The sequence below is a fragment of the Sciurus carolinensis genome, chromosome 5, assembly GCF_902686445.1.
Source record: "Sciurus carolinensis chromosome 5, mSciCar1.2, whole genome shotgun sequence".
NCBI classification, from domain to species: Eukaryota; Metazoa; Chordata; class Mammalia; order Rodentia; family Sciuridae; genus Sciurus; species Sciurus carolinensis.
The window spans coordinates 124,181,076-124,201,980 of NC_062217.1; the positions used below are offsets into that span (position 1 = coordinate 124,181,076).

At 37.1% G+C, this 20,905-nt stretch overlaps 1 protein-coding gene across 4 annotated transcripts; it reads left to right on the forward strand.

Annotated features, from left to right (window-relative positions):
* Window positions 1-509: 509 nt before the first annotated feature.
* On the forward strand, window positions 510-20,470 carry Nudt13 (nudix hydrolase 13). 4 transcript variants are annotated; one of them, XM_047554595.1, is made up of 9 exons: window positions 510-641; window positions 4,581-4,673; window positions 7,632-7,771; window positions 9,985-10,119; window positions 11,125-11,231; window positions 12,004-12,129; window positions 12,473-12,584; window positions 13,554-13,708; window positions 17,183-20,468. In XM_047554595.1, exons 2-9 carry the CDS (start codon window positions 4,591-4,593, stop codon window positions 17,381-17,383), a joined length of 1,059 nt encoding a protein of 352 aa, XP_047410551.1. In that variant the 5' UTR covers window positions 510-641; window positions 4,581-4,590; the 3' UTR covers window positions 17,384-20,468. The 4 variants fall into 4 exon arrangements, with proteins under 4 accessions (XP_047410551.1, XP_047410553.1, XP_047410554.1 ...); XM_047554597.1 differs by lacking the exon at window positions 12,473-12,584 and having other exon boundaries at window positions 17,183-17,320; XM_047554598.1 differs by lacking the exon at window positions 510-641 and having other exon boundaries at window positions 4,587-4,673; window positions 17,183-20,469.
* Window positions 20,471-20,905: the final 435 nt, after the last annotated feature.

The following is a 20,905-nucleotide window of genomic DNA, read 5'->3' on the forward strand; positions in this document are numbered from 1 at the left end:
AATTGAACCTAGTACCTCACATGTGTGAAGCAAGCGCTCTACCACTGAGCTACAATCCAGTTCCCTATATTTTTAATTTAACAGAATTTCAAGAAATGTTAGAACTAGCTCTAAAGCGGACAGAAATAGAATTAGAAAAAAAGAGAGGTTAAAGTTACCTGATTCCCACTCCCCTTTGCCCTATCCCCATAATGTATGCAATTCTGTGTTTCAGGGTGGATTTATAACTTTATCATTTTGTTATTTAAAAATGGATATAATGCCACTTTACTTTTTCCGCACATGGTATTTCTCTTGGTGTTAAGATCTTAGAAATTTGTCAACAAGATCGTGGTTAACTTTGCAGTTGGAAAACACAGTTCCATGCCTTGGAATTGAACTACAGTTCCCAGAGTGCATCTCTTAGGAGAACTCTGGGAAGTGTGGCAAAAGTATGCTTTTTGACAACCATAGATAACTTTATCAGACCTAGGGATTAAATAACATTTCCCAGAGTGCATCTTTAGGAGGATTCTGGGAGGTGTGGCAGAAACAGCAATGGTCTCTCCAGGGAAGGAAAACTGTTTGAACTTGAACATTTGGAGTTTGCTGGTTTCTGACGATTCTTGAGGCCTAGGAAGGCACCCCCAAAAGAATTCAGAGTGAGTACAGTAGAACAGAAACTTGTTCAGGTTCTAAGTGCAAGAAGGATTTTATAGGGAGACATAATTAGAACTTAATAAAAGCTCTTGGTTACAGCGTTTTACAACTTAGGTTAGTCTCCCCTCTGTCTTGCAAAAACCAGGGGAATGACCAGTTTTGCACTTGTGAAGCTATCTCATTAACTACAGTTCATCACTTTCTGATACCTCTTTGAAGGGTTGTTTAAAAATAGAATTTGTTAACTTCTCACCCTTTTCCTTGATTTTTGAGTTAAAGGAGAAAAAACGATCTTTTAGAAAGCAAGTCATAAGACCTTGAAATCTGTACCCTAGTGCTTCCTCAGTTTTGCATACTTCCCCATCTGTTTGAGGTCCACAGTCATGCCAAGATAGATGAACCCTCTCCAAAGGTGTCTCCCAAACACAAGAGTCTTGACCTCTTCTTGGTGACAGTAATATAAAGATTTGAGATAGCTTTTTATGTCATGCTCTTGGGTTTTATAAATTAATTCTTCTTCTGGAAAGATGAACAGAATGAGAAATGTGTGTGAATCATTGATTTCAGAGGGACAGAGAAATTGTTAATCTTAAGGTTCTACCTCATCATTTGTTAGTTTTTGATGAACATAATATTATTATTTTTTTTTTTTTTTTTGCGGTGCTGGGGATTGAACCCAGGGCCTTGGGCTTATGAGGCAAGCACTCTGACAACTGAGCTATCTCCCCAGCCCCATAATATTACTTTTCATCTCCATAAGGCTATGTACTTTAAAAAGCAAAAACAAAAGTCAAGTCAGCCATGATAATTCACCCCTGGCTAAGGTTAACCTGGTAGCAGAGACTAAGCAAAACTTCAGACAGCCAAGTACAGTGGGCCACACAGATTCGTCAGTAGTTAGAACCACAACCAAATAGTTCTTGAAGTTCCTGGGATCCAGAAAATATTCTAAAGGAATTCCCTTTAGCTAACAGAATATGGTGAGGTATTTCCAGTAACAGTGGCTTAGAAATTAGCCTCATTGACCAATTAGTCCTCGGAACTACTATTTTATGATACTTTCTTTAATTTAAATAAAAGAATAAAGGAATATGGGGGCTGGAGAGATAGCTCACTCGGTAGAGTGCTTTCCTGGCAAGTACAAGCACAGGGCCGTGGGTTCAATCCCCAGCACCACAAAAAAAAAAAGGAATATGTACATATGGTTAAAGGAATATGTACATAATGAATAAATTAAAGTTTACAAGTACCCCTTTCAGCCTTTATCTCCTTTCCTCTCCCTCAAATTAGTCAATGTTAAGAGTTTGGTATGTATACTTCTAGTCATTTGAAAAATGTAAACAAATACACAAATAAATTATGTACTCTGGAATATGTATGTATATGTCCATTTCTTTATAAATTCATTAGATCCTGCTGACCAACCAAATCTTACTTTTTTTCCCCCCTCCAGCTTAAGGTATAATTGGCAAATAAAAACTACATATATAATATTATTATAACATAATAAAATTATATATGTATATATGCATCACATAATTTTGATACATATATTCATTATGAAGTTATTAAATCAAACTAATTAATGTATTCATTACCTCACATACTTGTGATTTTTTTTTAATTGTAGTCAGGACATTTAAGATCTATTTGCTTAGTAATTTTCATATATACAATACATTAACCATAGTCATCATGAGATACAATAGATCTCCAGAATTTAATATCCTGTCTAACTTAATTATCCTGTCTAAAGTTTTATCCTTACTACTTTTGACCCACATCTCCTATTGCCCCCTGTGCTTTTCTTACTTAATGATATATTCTGAAGAAACTTCCCTATTACTACATAAATTTTCTTGTTATATTATTCTCTTTTTAACAGCAAAGTGTGTTATTCCATTTCATCATAATTTTTGAACATTCTTATACATGTCCTTCTCCTCCTAGGATAAATTCCTAGAAGTGGAATTGTTAGGTAAAAGGTATACTTATTTAGATGTTCCTAAATTAATCTCTAAAAATGTTATTTCAATTTACATTTTCTGAGTTGTATATGAACCAGAAATATTGACTTCAAATACATTTCTCCTAATATATCACACAAGTTATTAAAATGGGGATTTTATGTTTAACTGTCTCAAAGAGTGCTTTGCAATCCCCATATCACATATTGTCTTCTGTGAAAGTTAAGTATTTGTGTTCTCTCTCTGCTAAAGTTTCTTGAAGGTAGGGGTTTTCATCCTGTACATTTTTGTGCTCCTTAAGAGACCCTGTGCAAAGTCAGTATTCAATAAATGCTTAGTTGACTCCCATTGCTAAATATATTTTACCCTTGCCTAGGACATAGATTGCATCTGAAACTATCCAAGGATTAGTCACCACTGACTCATAATTATGCAAGCAAGAAGTAGGCCTGAACTTTACTTGTTCCTTGGTAGGTTAGGGTCAAAGCTTGTGTCCCTTGAGCACAATTAAAGGAATGGCTTGTTACTTAGCTGTACTGATTTTCTCATTTTTTTCAGAAGTTCTTGATTTGATTTTTTTTTCCTGTTAATGTGAAAGGTACTTTTCATGGGGAAGAAAATACTACTGATATACAATTTAAAAGGAACCCTGGGAGCCATGGATGCAGCTTAGTGGTAGAGTGCTTTCTTAGCATGCCCTGGGCCCTGGGTTCAATCCCCAGCATGGAAAAAATAAATAATAAAAGGAACCATGTTTTGAAGAATGGCTTCAGATACAGATTTTTTCCCCCTCTTCCAATGAGCTACAAACTGAGTGGGATCCATGTGAATATATATAGCTGTCTTTTGAAATATTTTCCTAATGGCAATGATTTTAAATTTTTCCTATCTATCTACAGAATTTCCTCCAACCTCATTCTCAGAAGGATGTTGGCTTTTATGTATTCTGAGATATTTAGTTTCATTACTCTGGAGATATCCTAGGCTTGTTATATGATCTTTTAATTAGAGTAATGCCTAACATTGTAATAAATAAACTTCAAATTTTCAGTACCCAAGCCAGATGCAGTGGTGTGTGCCTGTAGTCCCAGCTATTTGGGAGGCAGAGGTAGGAGAATCACTTGAGCCTAGGAGTTCAAGGTCAGCCTAGGCAACACAGCAAGATTCTATCAAAGAAAAACAAAAAATCAATGACCAGGCATATAGCTCAGCAGCAGAGTACATGCTCCCTGCACAAGGCTTGGTTTCAATCCCCAACACCAAAAAGTAAAAATAAAATGAAGCATTTCAGTGACTTAATATGGCAGAAATTTTTATTTATTTTCTTGTAGTGCTGAAGATTAAATCTAGGGCTTATGCACATTGGGCAAGTGCTCCATCGCTGAGCTACATCCCTCAGTCTCTATGTCGTAGAAATTTATTTCTAAATCATAAAAATCCAACATGGAGAATCTGTTGTCAGTGGACAGCTTTTCTCCATGTGTGAATCAAGGATCCAGCTTCACGATCTAATCGATCCTTTTCCTGTGGAGTCTTACAAGGAGAAGGAGAAAAAGAGAATGGAAAAGGCATACCCATTTCTTGATTGCTTCTGGCTAGAAGGGACACATCACTTCCACTCATATTCAACTGTTAGGGCCCAGCCTTGGCTCTACTCACATGCAAGGAAGGAGGGAGATGTAGGCCATGGCCTGGCAGCCACCTCCCTGCAACAATTTCGCAATACGAAGGATAATCAGGTGATTCTCCTAACTTATCAGCTTGGTAGAACTAATTTCAATTTTGTAGATTAAGAGAGAAGCACTGAGAATTTGAGGTCCTGTGGCTAGTTAGTGGTGGAAGTGCAATGGAGAAGCCAGATCACCTGACTCTTATTTAGTTTCTCTTAATATTGCAAAGCCATCCTAACCTGGCTTAAAATATAACTCTTGATGATTCATTACCTTAATTTTTTTTAACTCCTTTTTTCTCTAGGGATCTGACAATGTCTCTGTATTGTAGAATAGCTTTCAGAGGAAAATCCTTTTGTTGCTATAGGCTGCTGTCAACCTATGTCACTAAGACTCGGTAAGTTTTGACCAATCTGAGCTCTGATTATTCTGTTTTTGGCCTAATAAGTTATGAAATCAAAACATCTCAAAATCCCATTTTGAGGATTAAAGATATATGATAAAATTACCAATAAGAATGTTCAATGTAAATTACTTACCATTGAAAAGATTTTAAACAAATGAAATTTCCAATATATCTAAAATACCTAAAATATCTCACACCTTGAATATAAATTCTGTTAAGATTTTGGGGCTAAGGATGTGGCCCAGGGGTAGAGCAATTTCCTGGCATGAGTGAGGCCTGGTTGTGATCCCCAGTACCACCAAAAAAAAAAACCAAAAAAACAAAAAAAAAAACCACAGAGAAGACTTCTTCATCTCTTCTACTGTGGTATCCTTAGTACATAAAACAGTGCATAGTAGATGCTGAAGTATTAATGAATGAACAATAAGGGAGGAGTCAAATTTAAAGTATATGCAGAGATGGAATAATAAACACATTAAGAACTATATTGAGTAATATTTCGTGAACTTTCCTGAATATAATGTAGATAACTCCAATACCTTCCTCCCTGCAAAAGAACTAACCTTCAGCAAAAAGCAGACTAGAAAATAGAAATCTAGCCATGTACAAACAGAGAAACAACATGTATCACATTTGTTTACAATAAAAAAAAAAGAAAATAGAAATCTACAATCACACAGGAAGATGACAAAATAATTTTTTTTCTTAGACTGGAGACATTTGAAATCACTACCTACTCTCATAGTTTCAGGGTTTAAATGTATGCAGTCTCTGTGGTACAGCCCAAGAACCCCCACTTAATAAAGGAATTTTAGTAGTAATACTGGACTGCTATTACTCTTGGGACACCTCGAAAATCAAATGTAAAACCTTTCAGGGCAAGACACATATAACCAGGGTCTCCAGGTAACCTTGCCAAAATTGAGTGCCTAGTGCAAAACTTATAGGCTCATAAGCATTAAATCCTTCATGAGCAAGAGTGAACAAACAACAAAATTGCAATTTTTTTTGGATATTTTTAGATATTTAGATGTTTGTGCTTCTTAAACTGAGACTCCAAAAATAATAACAAAATTACTGAGCAGAGTCTAGGAAATGAAAATCTTAAAGTGATTAAATGTCTTTAAAATGAATTGAAAGCATGAGAAAAGAATAAAAGTCTATAAGAATACGTTATGATGTAAAAAATGTTTATATAAATTCAGGGAAAAGGCTACAAATGAGTATGTATGTTTGATTCTAAATATACATACATATATAAAACATATATATATATAATATTAATAGTTTGAAGAATTCCAAAGTACAAATAGTGATCATCTCTGGTAGGATTGCTGATTATTTCCCTTTTTAAAAAAATCGATAATTGTATTTTCTAATTTTTAAAGAATGACTATTTTTTTACAGGCATAAGAAGAAAAAATGGTTAAAGTTTTCTTGGTATAATCTTAGTATATTGACTTGCATGCTATTATAATGAAAGGAAGAAAATGAATTTTTTTAAAACAGAGTTCTTCACTGATAAGAGAATGAAGAACTTTTGAACTTTAGTTCCAGTTCCAGTGAGGCCAGGGTTTAAGATCTTAACCTGGGTGTTTTTGTGAATATTTTGCTTTTTAGGATCATGGGGTCAGAGCACAGGTTGTACCACTCTTACTCTTTTGGGAAGGTGACAGTGTTTGTCCCATTTTTTATATTTGTTAACTTCTTGGTGGCTCTCCTTTGACAAACATGGAGTCTTTACTCCCCACCCCCACTTCAGTCACTCAAAATGAGTTTTAAAATATCACAGGTCATAAAAGATCTGGTTTCTTTTGTCTTCTAGTTTTAAGGAGCTCATTTTACTTCTTTTTATCACACCATCAAAGTAGGTTTGTAAAAATGGCTACTGGGATGTGTTTGTCATTTTGCTTTGTACTGTCACTGTTAAGCCAACTCTGCCTCCTAATGTTACAGATATTCCCAGATCCTACAGAAAGTATCACTTTTTGTCCACTTTCTGGACAAAATATGCCATATGCCTACGAGTGTTTTAGAGTTTTTGATAGGCAAAAATGGCTAATTCCAAGGCCCAAAGAAGAATCCTCACTCAGTCTCCACTGAATCATGTGAGCCCTGACTCAGTTCCTGAGAATCTTGAAGGAATAGATTCAGACCACCCTTAATGAAGGTATTGGAAAAGCCTAGAATTCCATTTTATCTCTTTTGAGAAATCAATAAAGGGATGTTCATTTTCCCACATTTTTTACTTTGGCTACTGAAAATATTGTCCTCATTAAACAAATCAAGTATAGGCTTCATCAGTGGTCCCTTCAATACAGATAAGCAGCTAATGGTGTCTACCTTTGGAGCTAGATGTTCAAAGCAAGGGTGCACCAAAGAAAAAGGTGTTCCTTGTCTTTACCAGACTGAATGAAAGCTCCTGAAGGTATAGTGCCTGCTCCTTGTCTGCAGTGATCAAGTCTGCTCCCTTCTCTAGGTCTTCTTTGGTTGGTGTTTCATCATGACACCTGTTTTCCTTTCACTCCACTGCCTGTAAATTCTTGCCTCACAGTGTAATATTGGCAAAGTTCCTTGAGGTTCATTCAGTAAATATTTATAACCCTTGAAATTCAGTTCAATAAATATTTATCAAATTGAGTCATTCAACATGCTAATCACGGAGATGCAGAGCTGAGAAAGGCAGACTCTGCCCTTAAGAAGATTAAAGTCTTCCAGGGGAGACAAATGAACAGAGAGTACGACAGTGCAACCACAGAAGTATGGGCAAGGGATGCAGTGGAAGGAAGGAGGGAAGCAGTGATTGCCTCTAGCCACCTCAGATCCTTTTTAGAGCGCATTAGAATGCAAATAAAATAAGTAAAGGAAAATTACCAACAGAATTCTCAAAAATATATGCTATGCTAGTAAGTATGGTCTTGTAATGTCTTAACTATTTCCCAAATTCAGGTATTTATTTGAACTGAAAGAAGATGATGATGCATGCAAAAAAGCCCAGCAGACAGGAACATTTTACCTCTTTCACAGCCTGGCTCCTTTGCTTCAGACATCAGAACATCGATACCTGGTCCCTCGGTTTAGCCTATCAGGTAAGCCCAATGCAGACCTGTGGAGTAGACCAGCCTGTGGCCACTAAGCAGAACTCAGTTCATATTAGATCTCAGAGAAATATCCTTGAACTTTAGAATACATATTTTTCAAACAGCTGTGTCTCAAGCTTTTATAGCTGCTTGTGCCAATTAATCATATATTGTATGGACAACATTAGTTGACCAAATAGTAGGTGATGATAGGAACCTCTAATGCTTTAAAGCAGAGGTCAACAAAATTGCTGTCAAATGGAACCTGCTGCCTCTTTTGTAAAAACATTTGTTTTGTCAGGGCTGGGGATTGAACCCAGGGTCTCACGCATGCTGAACACACTCTGCCATTGAACAACATCCTCAACCCATGTAAATAAAATTTTATTGGAATGCAGCTACACTCATTTGTTGACATACTGTCAATGACTACTTTTGCCATACAATGGCAACTGAGTAGTTGTGACTCACAAAGCCTGAAATAATTAGTATCTCTTTACAGAGGATATTTGCCAACCTCTGCCTTACACTGGTAATTTCCAGCCTCCACAGAGTTGTAGTTGTTTTACTGTTTAAGATTTGCATCCTTCCTTCATTTTTACTAGAAGATCAAAATTTAAAGAGAATTGAAATTAATTTGTTTTGCGGGGCACAGAGGTGTACACCTGTAATCCCAGTGCCTTAGGAGGCTGAGACAGGAGGATCACAAGTTCAAAGCCAGCCTCAGCAAAAATGGGACGGTAAGCCACTCAGTGAGACACTGTCTCTAAATAAAATACAAAATAGGGCTGGGATGTGGCTCCATGGTTGAGTGCCTCTGGTGAGTTCAAACCCTTGTACCCCCCCAAAAAAATTGTTTTTAGTGTATATAAATAGAAATATCTAAGCTGTTGGGATTTGGTGGGTTTTTTGTTTTTGGTTTTTTTTTAAGTGGGATCTCAATATCTCACTATGTTACCCAGGTTGGCTCAACCTAGGCTCAAACAATTCTCCTGTGTCAGCCTCCTGAGTACCTGGAACTACAAGCCTATGCCACAGCACCAGCTGGGATTAGATATTCAAATATTAACTTTCAGTTTTATATTGATACATAAATATAACAAGTCACTGTGAAGGGAAAATGGGTTAACAAGGCTGCAGTCATTTCTCCCTTGATTCTGCCCCCCTACACCATTTTACAGCCTAGATTGTTACTGACTGTGAACAATCAAGATAACTCACTACCTTCCTAGATTGCTAGCCTGCGAACTTCCTCGTCAGTCATTGGTCAGATTGTTATTAGACCTCAAACTTCCACTACTTAAGAATAGCTCCCCCGCCACTCACTCTCTTTTTCTCACCCTTGAGGGCAGGCACTCTGCTTGTCTGCTTAATAAAATCTCTTGTGTGTGTTCCCGCATCTGGAGTGGTTTTCCTGGTGCTTTCACACTGTAAGGTAACTTCTGAATACATTGCCAGTAAATTTCTCTCATGGGTCAGATGTTGGAGTACTTGCATAGGTAGTTTCTGACAAATAGAAGGACTCCGATGGCACTGAACATCTTTTTTCGTTGCCTAAAGTGGTTGACTGTCACTCATATTCTGAATGAAGTGGTATGTTCCTTGTTTACTCATACAATCATAGAGTAATAGTTACACAGAATTCCTTCTTTGGTGTAAATCCTTCAAATTGCTGTTGAAAAAATGGAGTCCCAAAGAAGTTAAAATTATTAGATCAATGAATGTTACACAGCTAATTAGCTACAGAGCAGTGACTTTAAGTACAGTTGACTTCCATATCCTTAGAGTCAACCAACTGTGGATACAAAAAAAAAAATGTTTTTAAATTGTGCCTGTGCTGAACATGTATGGACTTTTTCTTGTCATTTTCCCCAAAACCATACAGTATAACAACTATTTACTTAGCATTTGCAATGTACTGGGAATTGCAAGTAACCTAGAGATGATTTAAAGTTTATGGAAGGATGTACATAGGTTATATGCAAATATATACCATTCGTATAAGAGACTTAGCACATGCAGATTTTAGTATCTGAGAGTGGTTCTGTAATCAGTCCCCTGCAGATACTGAGGGGCAACTGGATACTTACTTTAAGCTGGAGTAAATGATTTCGTGTAAGTCTCATCAGGCTATGGTGATGTTATTGAAACTCATTTTTGTTTGTTGTGTGTGTGTGTGTGTGTGTGTGTGTGTGTTTTCCCTTTTCCTTTCTGTTTCTTAGAGTTGGAAAGGCTCCTGAGTAAATTTGGACAGAATGCACAAAGAATAGAAGATTCGGTGCTGATTGGATGCTCTGAACAGCATGAAGCATGGTTTGCTCTGGATCTAGGTCTGAATAGCTCCTCTTCCACACATGGTACATAACACCTTCTAGTGGGTACTTCTTAGCAGTTCTCAGGCTTTGAGATTTCACAAAATATCATTTCAAAAAGGTTTTAGGAATATAAAAGATGATCAACTTTCAACTTTTTTCAAGTTAAGGACATAAAATTTCTATCATTTAAGAGAAAATAAAGGACATTTTTAATGTTTGTTTTCTAAGCTAAGTGATGGGTACACAGATGTTTATTATATTTTTCTTCATACCTTTATACATTTTTATAAGTCTTAAATCTTTTATAAGAGATGTTTTGAAATTCAAACATCATACTTATTGCTCTTACCAATGCAGGGAAATAAAAATTTTACCATGAAATAGATTTGGGTCTCCAGTGGTCATGTGGGAACGACTCTGTTCTTCTCCTGTCAGACTTTTTTTTCTCTTTAAGGATCTGGGTGTAAATGTAATGATACTGGAATGAGGTTCAGATAGGAGTTTAGAGGTCCATTTCATCTCTTTTCCAGGGATAGTGTGTGACTTATTGCCCTGAAGAGAATCTTGAGAAATACTATGTTCTAATGTTTCCCAAACTGGCCTGACCGTAAGAATCACCTGGTGCTTGTTGAAAGAAAGAAAGGAAAGAAAGGAAAGAAAGGAAAGAAGGAAAGAAAGAAAGAAAGAAAGAAAGAAAGAAAGAAAGAAAGAAGAAAGAAAGAGAAAGAAAGAAAGAAAGAAAGAAAGAGAAAGAAAGAAAGAAAGAAAGAAAGAAAGAAAGAAAGAAAGAAGAAAGAAAGAAAGAAAGAGAAAGAAAGAAAAAGAAAGAAAGAAAGAATGAATGAATGAATTCTGGGCCTCACTCCACACCTGCTGCTTCAAAATCTCCAGGTAGGAGCTTCAGAACCTGTAGATTTTTTCTACTTTTCCCAGATGAGTCTTATTAGGCAAGTTTGGGAAACACTGCTCTATCAAGATAGACTGCGTAGGGACCCAGAGGCAAAGTTTGACATTTGTTTAATTTCCTTCTCTCTTCTGATTTAATAGCCTCCTTACCAAAATCTGAAATGGAGACAGAACTCAAGGGGTCTTTCATTGAGCTGAGGAAGGCTCTCTTTCAACTGAATCCAGTGGATTCCTCCTTGCTATTCACAGTAGGTTGATTTATCAGTTCAGTAGGAAATTTAATAAAGTTGTGTATATGGTCAAATGCATGTGTGCATACACAAGGCTAGAGTGACATTTGATTTCTTCTTCTGCAGATCATAGTCCTGCCTACAAACCTTGGCAGGACAATGTGTTTTAAGAAGTTTGCTTCTTCTTCCTTATTTAACCCTGTTTTTGGCAGACTTGCTGTCAAGGCTCTTTTCTCCTAAGGATGTGCAGATCTGTATGGCAAGAGAGTCTGTCAGTCTCATAAACATTATTAATGGCCCACAGAAGGACATATATCATGTCTTTAGCATGAGAAATAATTTCACATTGCCTTAATGACTTGTCCTTTCTGCTTTAGATTCCACTTGATTTGGCATTTCCATTGTCTATTTGATTTAAAAAGAAAACTCTGAATACTATTAGTTAAGAAAAAAATCTCAAACTTATTGAGATATACATGGGGGTGTTCAACTATACTGAAAATATTTTCTTTTTAAGCTAGGTCATGAATATGTGGGTGTTTGTTATCTTTATAAATTTTATTTAATAATTCATAATATACTTATGCTTCCTTTTATTCATATTTCTGATATTAGGGAAATATGTTCAGATAGTTTCCTTATCTTAAACAGTTAGTAACCACTTCCAGGTAGTGAGGTGGAAAGGGATTAGCATTTCCCTCTACATTGCTCTAGATACTAGGACCAGTGCTATTGTGGATGAACCTCACATTTTCTCCAAATGAAACCAGGCCCCTCTGTGTGTTCCTAGGCTCAGTCTCTTCTCCATTGGCATGATGGCCATCAGTTCTGCAGCAGAAGTGGGCAGCCCACCAAGAAGAACATGGCTGGCAGCAAGCGTGTGTGTCCTTCCAATAAAATAATCTATTATCCACAGGTAAGGGTTGGTTTAAGGGGACAATAATCCAAGAAGACTGTGAGTTACTCTATCCTGGGGAAGGAAGCCTGTGCAGTTGAAACACTTCCTTAGCTGGGCACAGTGGCACATGCCTGTAATCCCAGCAGCTGGGGAGGCTGAGACAGGAGAATTGAGAGTTCACAGCCAGCCTCAGCAACTTAGCAAGGCCCTAAGCAACTCAGTGAGACCCTGCCTGTACATAAAATATAAAAAGGGACTGGGGATGTGACTCAGTGGACAAGGCTTCCTTAATTATATATTCCTTCTGCCCAATTAGCAGGCCCCAAAATGCCAGTGTCTAATTTCTGTTCCCCGTTCCTAGATGGCACCTGTTGTGATCACTCTGGTGTCTGATGGGACCCGATGTCTGCTTGCCCGCCAGAGCTCCTTTCCCAAGGGACTATATTCTGCTTTGGCAGGTTTTTGTGATATGGGTAAGAAGTGTGGGGAATGTACAGGTGATAGTGGGGGACAGAAAACCTTATTAAAAGTAGGCATTTTGTTACCATAGTGCTTGGAATCCCAAACACCCTCTTTCTTCATGTCAAGAAAACTGCCTTTTGGCACTATGAATTTCCAGTATTGTGTTAGTTAAAAGAATTACATAGTGAACACCCTAGAGTGTACTACCTACTCTATTGTACTACCTAGAGTCAATGCTTTTTGATGACACTAACTTTTGCATATCCATTCATCTATACATCAATCCATTTTTTTCTGATGTCCAGATTACAGACCTAGTACACTTTTCTCTAATACTTCAGCATGCATAATACTAACTAGGATTTCCATATTTATTTACAGGGTTGTTATTTGTTTTCTTTCTTAGGTTATTGGAGTAAAACTTAAAAATGGTGAAAAGTAAGATTTTATTAAAGCTGAGGTCAGTAGTAGCCTCTCTCATTGACACCCTCATATATAGTCATAATAAATAACTAAACTATCATGGGAGCTGGATGCAGTGGCACATGCCTGTAATCCCAGCAGCTCAGGAGGCTGAGGCAGGAGGATTGCAAGTTCAAAACCAGCCTCAGCAACTTAGCGAGGAGTTAAGCAACTCAGCAAGACCCTGTCTCTAAATAAAACATAAAAAAAAGGGTTGGGGATATGGCTCAGTGGTTAAGCACCCCTGGGTTCAATCCCCAGTACCAAAAACAAAACAAAACAAACAAACAAAAAATATATATAGTAGGCATAAGCACTTCAGTTCAACATCCAACTCCAGACCTGATTCCTGTCTGATTCCTGTTGTTGGGAAGTCTCAGATTGAGGACAGTCCCAAGAGTATTTTATTGGGACTTGGAGCCAGTTTTGCACTCTTTTCACAATGGGCTATCATGATACAGAAACATGATGCATCTTCCGGCTCCAGGACTATCCAGAATTAATCTGAATGCTTGCAGGTGAAAGTGTGGAAGAGGCTGTCCGAAGGGAAGTTGCAGAGGAGGTGGGATTGGAGTTGGAAAGACTGCAGTACTCTGCATCCCAGCACTGGCCCTTTCCTAACAGCTCACTCATGATTGCTTGTCATGCAACCGTGAAACCAGGGCAGACAGAGGTAAATTCTTATGTTTCTTTTATTCTGCGCTGTTTCCTTTGCTTCATCCAATCTCCTGGTCCACAAATAGGACCTATCTTGTTCAGTGTGTGTAGATTGTATGTAAGATTTGATTTATACCCTCAAGGAATTTGCATTCTAGTAAAGGAAACCCATAATCACCATTCTACCTTACCCATATATATCAATCATAAGACAATTTCTTTTTATTTTTAACTACTTTATATAATTAGCATACAAAAATCTATAGATTTTTAATGTATCCAACTTGATGGGTGTTTAGATAAATATACCCATGAAGTCATCAATCAATCTGTATGAATGTCATCAACTTATCCATCATTCCCAAAAGTTTCCTCTTGTCCGTTTATTTTTTTTCTCTTTTGTGGTTACAGCCATTTACTCTTTTTTTTTTTTTTTTTTTTTTCGGTGTTGGGGATTGAACCAAGGGCGTTGTGCTCGCAAAGCAAGCACTCTACCAACTAAGCTATATCCACAGCCCTATTAGAGCCATTTACAAAAGATCTATTCTTTCAGTAAATTTTAATGTATTCAACATAGTTCTGTTAATTATAGGCCCTATGTTATACAGGTCTCCAGAACTCATTTTGTGTATTATTTTATATTTTGTGTATTTTTTTAATATTCTTTGACCAATGCCTCCCTATGTTCCCTTCCCTCCAGCCTCTTCACTTTTTGCTTCTATGTATTTGGTTCTTTTATATTCCACAAGTGAGGTCATGCAGAATTTGTCTTTCTGCATTTGGTTTATTTCACTTGGTATGCCCTGTAGCTCCATCACCTTGTGGCAAATGCAGGATTGCCTTCTTTTCTAAGACTCAATAATATTGCATCATCTGTATATGCCACATTTTCTTTATTCATTCCTTAATGGACATTTAGGTTGTTTCCATATCCTAGATATTGTGAATAATACCTCAGTGAACATAGGAGTTCAGATATTCCTTCAAGAGACAGATTTCAGTTCATTTAGATATATATCCAGACGTGGGATTCCTGGATCAAATGGTCATTTCATTTTTAATGTTTTCATGAATCTCCATATTGTTTTCTTCTCTCTCTCTCTCTCTCTCTTTTTTTAAGTTGTCTATGGATCTTTATTTTGTTTACATGCAGTGCTAAGAATCGAACCCAGTGCCTCACACATACTAGACAAGCACTCTACCACTGAGCCACAACCCCAGTCCATTTTCTTTTCTTTTTTTAATTTTTTTTGTTGTAGATAGACACAGTACCTTTATATTATTTATTTATTTTTTGTGTGGTGCTGCGATCAAACCCAAGGCCTTACGCATGCTAGGCAAGCGCTCTACCACCGAGCCACGATCCCAGCTCTCCATATTGTTTTCTATAGTGACTATACCAATTTACATTTCCCTTGGCAATGTACAGGATTCCCTTTTTCCCACATCTTTGCCAGTATTCACTATCCTTTTTTTTTTGTTGTTGTTGTTGTTTTTAATAATAGCCATTCTAGCTATTATCAGGTATGAGGTGATATCTCACCATGAATTTAATTTGCATTTCCCTGGTGATTAGTACTGTTGAACATTTTTCATATACCTTTTGGTCATTTGTATTTCTTCTTTGGAGAAATGCCTGTTTAGGCATTTTGCCCATTTTTAATTGGGTTATTTGCTATTGAATTATAAGAGTTCCTTACATATTTTGGATATTAACTTCTTATCAGATAAATGGTCTGCAAATATTTCCTCCCATTCTGTGGAGTGCCTTTTCATTTTATTGTTTCCTTTCCTGTGCAGAAGCTTTTTCACTTGATATAATCCTATTTTTGCTTTTGTTGCCTGGCTTTTGGTGTCTTATCTACAAACTCATTGCTCAGTCCAATGTCTAGAAGCTCATTCCCTATGTTTTCTTTTAAGTGCTTTATACTTTCAAGTTTTACAGTTAAGTCTTAAATCCATTTTGAGAGGTTTTTTGTTTTTGGTCTCTGGTATGTAAGGATCCAATTTCAATCTTTTGCAGTTGTTTCAAAACCATTTGTCTAATACAATTTTATCTTTCATCTTTAGATTATAATAGTACCTGCAATAACAGCCATAAAATACATATATCAAATTTAATGACTAATTTTGAGATTCATCTCATTGTTCAGGTTAGTCAGGATGTTGGGGGCTAATGATATAAAATTTTAGGAACTTCTGGTTGAAAGGTGTTTGGAAGTTATGTATAACTAACCTCATCTTACTCATTTTCATCTGTGGCATCCCTGACAATAGCACTGTGGTCCTTGCTTGCCAAAGTCTGCCCATTATGTGTTTTGATTTTTATAGAATATTCTATTCTGTTTTGACTTCCTGTAGACAAAGTTTGTATTTGTTTGCCTCTTGCAAAGAAGATACTGTGCTTTTGATTAACATTAGCCCTTAATCTTTATAAAAATAGTAATATTTATAAGTTCTCTTTTAATTCACTCATACAATCAATGGAGATACAAAGTAAAACAAGTATTATTCATAATTTACCATTCAGTGTTAACCACTACTCTTAATATTTTAGTATTTGCACTTCCAGAATTGTGGGGATAGGGCCTCATGCATGTGAAACACTGAGCTATATATACCCCAGCCTTATATTTCCAGGGTTTTTTAAAAAAAGTATCTTTTTTAAAAAAACTATTTTTTTCAAATGCATTTAAGGACTGGGGATATAGCTCAGTTGGTAGAGTACTTGCCTTCCATGTACAAGACCCTAGGTTCAATCCCTAGCACCAAAAAAAAAAAAAAAGATCAAATGCATTTAAGTCTCATTTCTAGTTGTACTTCTATTGTGTCTGGGTCATATCAACTATTGAGTTTCACTTAACCTGGAGATCCTGTAGGGAATATTCCTCAAGCTTATTTGACAGCAGTTGCTGACACCATGGTCTAAGTAAGCCAAACAGTCTGGACAGAGAAACTGAGGTAATGGTAAAGACTTGCCATGGAATGAAGGTCTTTGCAGTTGCTGAGGCTGAGCTACGAGCTGAGGGGAAGCCTCGTTCTTCAAGCAGCCCAGCCAGCTGTATGTGAGCTTGCCCGCACTGCCTTGCCTCATGTTGTGTGCTAGAGATTGCCATCCCCCCAGTCCTTTGACTCAGACTTATTGCTGGGCAGAATTACTTAGGCATACTTGGCTTGTTTATTTTGTTCAACATATAGCTTACCTATAGGCTGGTTCGTTATGCTTTAACAATCATGTTAACCTGATTGGATAATGTGCCTATATATGTCTCGTACAATCCTAAGTTAAATTAGATCTGTGCCTTCAGAGCCTGGTATCTGAACTGGGGTAGACATCATTCGTTCTCACTCTCAGCAGTCCCCCCGCCTCCAAACATCAACAAGATTCCAAGTGTTATCTTCCAAGGCAATCATTTTCTTACTTTTGATCATAGTATTTTTAAATTTTATAGTTCCTAACCTTACATTGTTTATTCCTTATGTTTTTCAGATCCAGGTGAACCTGAGAGAACTAGAGGCAGCTGCTTGGTTTAGTTATGCTGAGGTGGCTGCAGCCCTAAAGAGAAAGGGCACCTATATTCAGCAACAGAATCAAAGTTTCCCATTCTCCGTGCCCCCTAAGTTAGCCATTGCCCACCAACTGATTAAGGAGTGGGTAGAAAAACATGCCTGTTCTTCCCTGCCTGATTAACCCAGATCAAGCCATCAAGATCCCTCCTAGGTATTGTTGAAGGGCCTACCAGAGATCCATTGTAAAGGTGAGGTAACACAAGGCCAAGGACAACCTCAGGTAAACCCACAGTAAGACAGGCTCTATCAGCAATGTTAATCTAAAAAGTTTCTACTAACTGGTAGTCAAGAATGCCAGTGTAAGCTGGGTACAGTGGTGCAGGCCTGCGGTCCCAGCTACTTGGAAAGTTGAGGCAGGAGGATCACTTGAGCCCAGGAGTTTGGGGCTAACCAGGGCAACATAGTGAGACCCCATCTCTCAAAATAAAATGCCAGTGTGATAAGAAAAATGAATGAGATGTCAACTATCAAAATCAGAGGGAAGCGTAAAGATTAGTGTGGATATAGACCTCTGATCACTCATTTTCTCTCAGGCATTAGGAGCAAACATCTGGTATATGGCTTGTTAATGCTATGTTTACAATAACTGCCAAAATGTGCCTGGGGTAATTTTGGTGAAAACCTTTATTTTAGTACTGAAAATATGTAGCAAATTTTAAATCACTATTGAGTTACTTTTCCCCCAGAATTTTGAAAAATTGTGCAATGTAACATTTGTGAATTTGTATACAGGTACATTCTTGTATATGGTAATCAAATAAAACTTGTATTTCCTTAAATCACCTGAAGGGTTGAGGAAAGAAGAGGGATCGCAGGTCTTCCTTGGAGTACTCTGCAATAAATCAGAGGTAGTGAGTTTCCATTAGAATCTTAGTGGGGCTCAAGACGATTGAAGACTCTTTTGTGTTCTCAGCTCTGTAACTTGCTCAATTTGAGTCATTGAAAGGACTATCACTTTGCTGTGCTTGTTTTCTTAAGTGTAAAAGAGTCATTGGTATTTACACACCCAGAAAGTGCTGATTAATTTCAATTCAGGGATTAGCAAGGATAAGCAAAGGTCAAATCTGAACCATTCTTGAGCTTTATGGGATAAACCAAATTTAGGATAACTCATCATTCATATAGCTAGATCTATACCTTGTCATAAGTGAGGGGTGAATTTGGAGAAAATAAAATACATTTCCACACCTTTACTCAGATGTATTTTTTTTCCTGTCCTATGAATTAAAGAAATTTTGCAACATGAGAATGGGATTGGGCAGGAAAGATCCCTTTTTTGGTGTGACAATAAAATATTTTAAGTGTACTTTCAAAGTCTGCAGCACAGCTGAAACCATGTGTAGAAGAAGAGCTATCAGAGGTCCAGCTGAACAGAATAACTGCAGGAAGAACCATTTCTTCAGATGATTCTAGGCTCTGATTTGTGACTAAAAGGCACAAGCCCCAAAGATCCTTAAGATTATTCACACATTAAAGTCCCCCAGGACTAAGCAAAAGAGATTCTAGGATTAGAAAAGTTGGAGCATTGAACTTCCTTTTGACCTCAAAGGATCATTGCTATCTTCCCTGCCAGCAAACCATCAAATGCTGTGGGGAAATCAAAGTGCCTTCATCTGCAGTTGTTGAGGGATAAAATGTGATGGGACTTGATTGGCCTGTTAGATTGGCATCTTGCCTTTCCCTGGGATGAACCCAGCATGTAGAAAGGAATGCACTTAGGAAAGAGAGGACCTGAGATTTCTTCATATTTTGTAGTCAGAAGAAAACAGTTCAGGGTCCATGTGTATTACTGTCTGCCAATCATTTCCATCTCTGTGGGTGTGTTTGTGAGCACATGTGCACACATCCCCAATCTGAAATACTGTTAAAAGGGGTAGTGTGCAGGATTCTGGTTATGAGTTTCTCAAACTTACCATGGAGTAATTGTTTGCTTTTTGATTAATGTGTTTTTTTGGAAAAGAAGAGACTGACTAACAGAAGTCACAACATTGAACTTTGCTTTCCCAGCACAAGTAGGAAAAGGGCTTTGCTATAGAAAATAATATCTGAAAACTGAGGTGGAATGCAAGGTTAGGGTACTGAAAAAGGCAGATAAATAGAAGAAACTGATATAAGGTTTTGGGACTAGAGAGTGAATGTATGTGGCAATGAGTTATGGAGGTGCTAAAAATAAACAAAATTCAGCTGAATCCAGGATGCAGCATAGCAAAAACAGGCAAAATCTTAAAACAAATATATTTGTTACCAGCATGAGCTTGGCTTAAGGTCAGGTAACCATGGTAACAGAAATAAAGCAACAAATTCATTCCGTATTTTTGCCTGTTTCCCTTTCTCTATTCAACATTTAATCTTCAATGAAGATAAACTTCATGTACCACAAATACATTGTGGGAAAACCTATTTCTCATAATCAATCTGGAATAGCATTCTTAACCAGTGGAATGTAACTTGGAAGCAAATTGTAAGAATGTATTTACTTAAAACATTTTAAACTGTTAACATTATTTAAAATATTGCCTTATGTAATAAAAAGGAACATTTTTCTCTGATGCTTTCTTAAGTCCTAGTGCAGTGCTTTTCCTGTTCCTCAATTCATTTTTGTCAATGTTGCTATGAAAACAAGAGGGAGGACAGGGGGAGAGGATGATATAGTTGGTGACATTAAGTTCACAAACTATACAAGTTTCTCCTAATTCCTCCCTTCGTCACTAAAGAGGAACTGTATGGAAAAGAGTAGGCACGCTTTATTCATGGGTTCTGTATCCTTGGATTCAACAACTGTGGGTTAAAATTTTTTGGAAAAAAGTTTCGTCAGTAAACATCAACTGTACCTGTTTTTTTTTTTTTTTTCTTGTCATTATTTTCTAAGAATACACTGCAATAACTATTTACACAGCACATACATTGTATTAGGTAGTATAAGCAACCTGGAGACATTTTAAAGTATAGAGGAGGATGTGCACAGGTTGTATGCAAGCACTGTGCCATTTAATATACGTGACACAAGAACTCATGGGGTTTGACCTGGGGTGGGGGTCCTGGAACCAATCCCCCATGGATACTAAGGGACAATTGTACTTTCACCATTACTCTCACACGGCAAGATATCCTAAGAGCATATTTTTTCTGCATATAATAATAGTAAGGAACCCAATGTGGTGGTGCAGGCCTATAATCCCAGTGGCTGGGGAGGCTGAGGCAGGAGGATCATGAGTTCAAAGCCAGCCTCGGCAATAGCGAGGTGCTAAGCAACTCAGTGAAACCCTGTCTCTCAATAAAATACAAAATAGGGCTGGGGATGTGGTTGAGTGCCCCTGAGTTTAATCGCTGGTATAAGTAAATAAGCAAAAAAATAATAATAGTAAGAGAAAAACCAGAGGTCCAAATTATAAAAACATGGTCAGTATATGGAGCTATTTGTACTGACTTAATTCACTTTTTGAAGAATATAAGGATCATCTTAAGAGATAAATACATTTTATCTTGGTAATAGATACATTAGTTACACTATCAACTTAAGAAATAAACATTTCTTAGTTAATAGATGTGAGTTATATTAATATCAAACAGATCTCAGTTAATTCAAACTAGTATCAATGTGTGAAACCTCCCAAATAGGCAAATCCATAGAGACAGAAAGTAC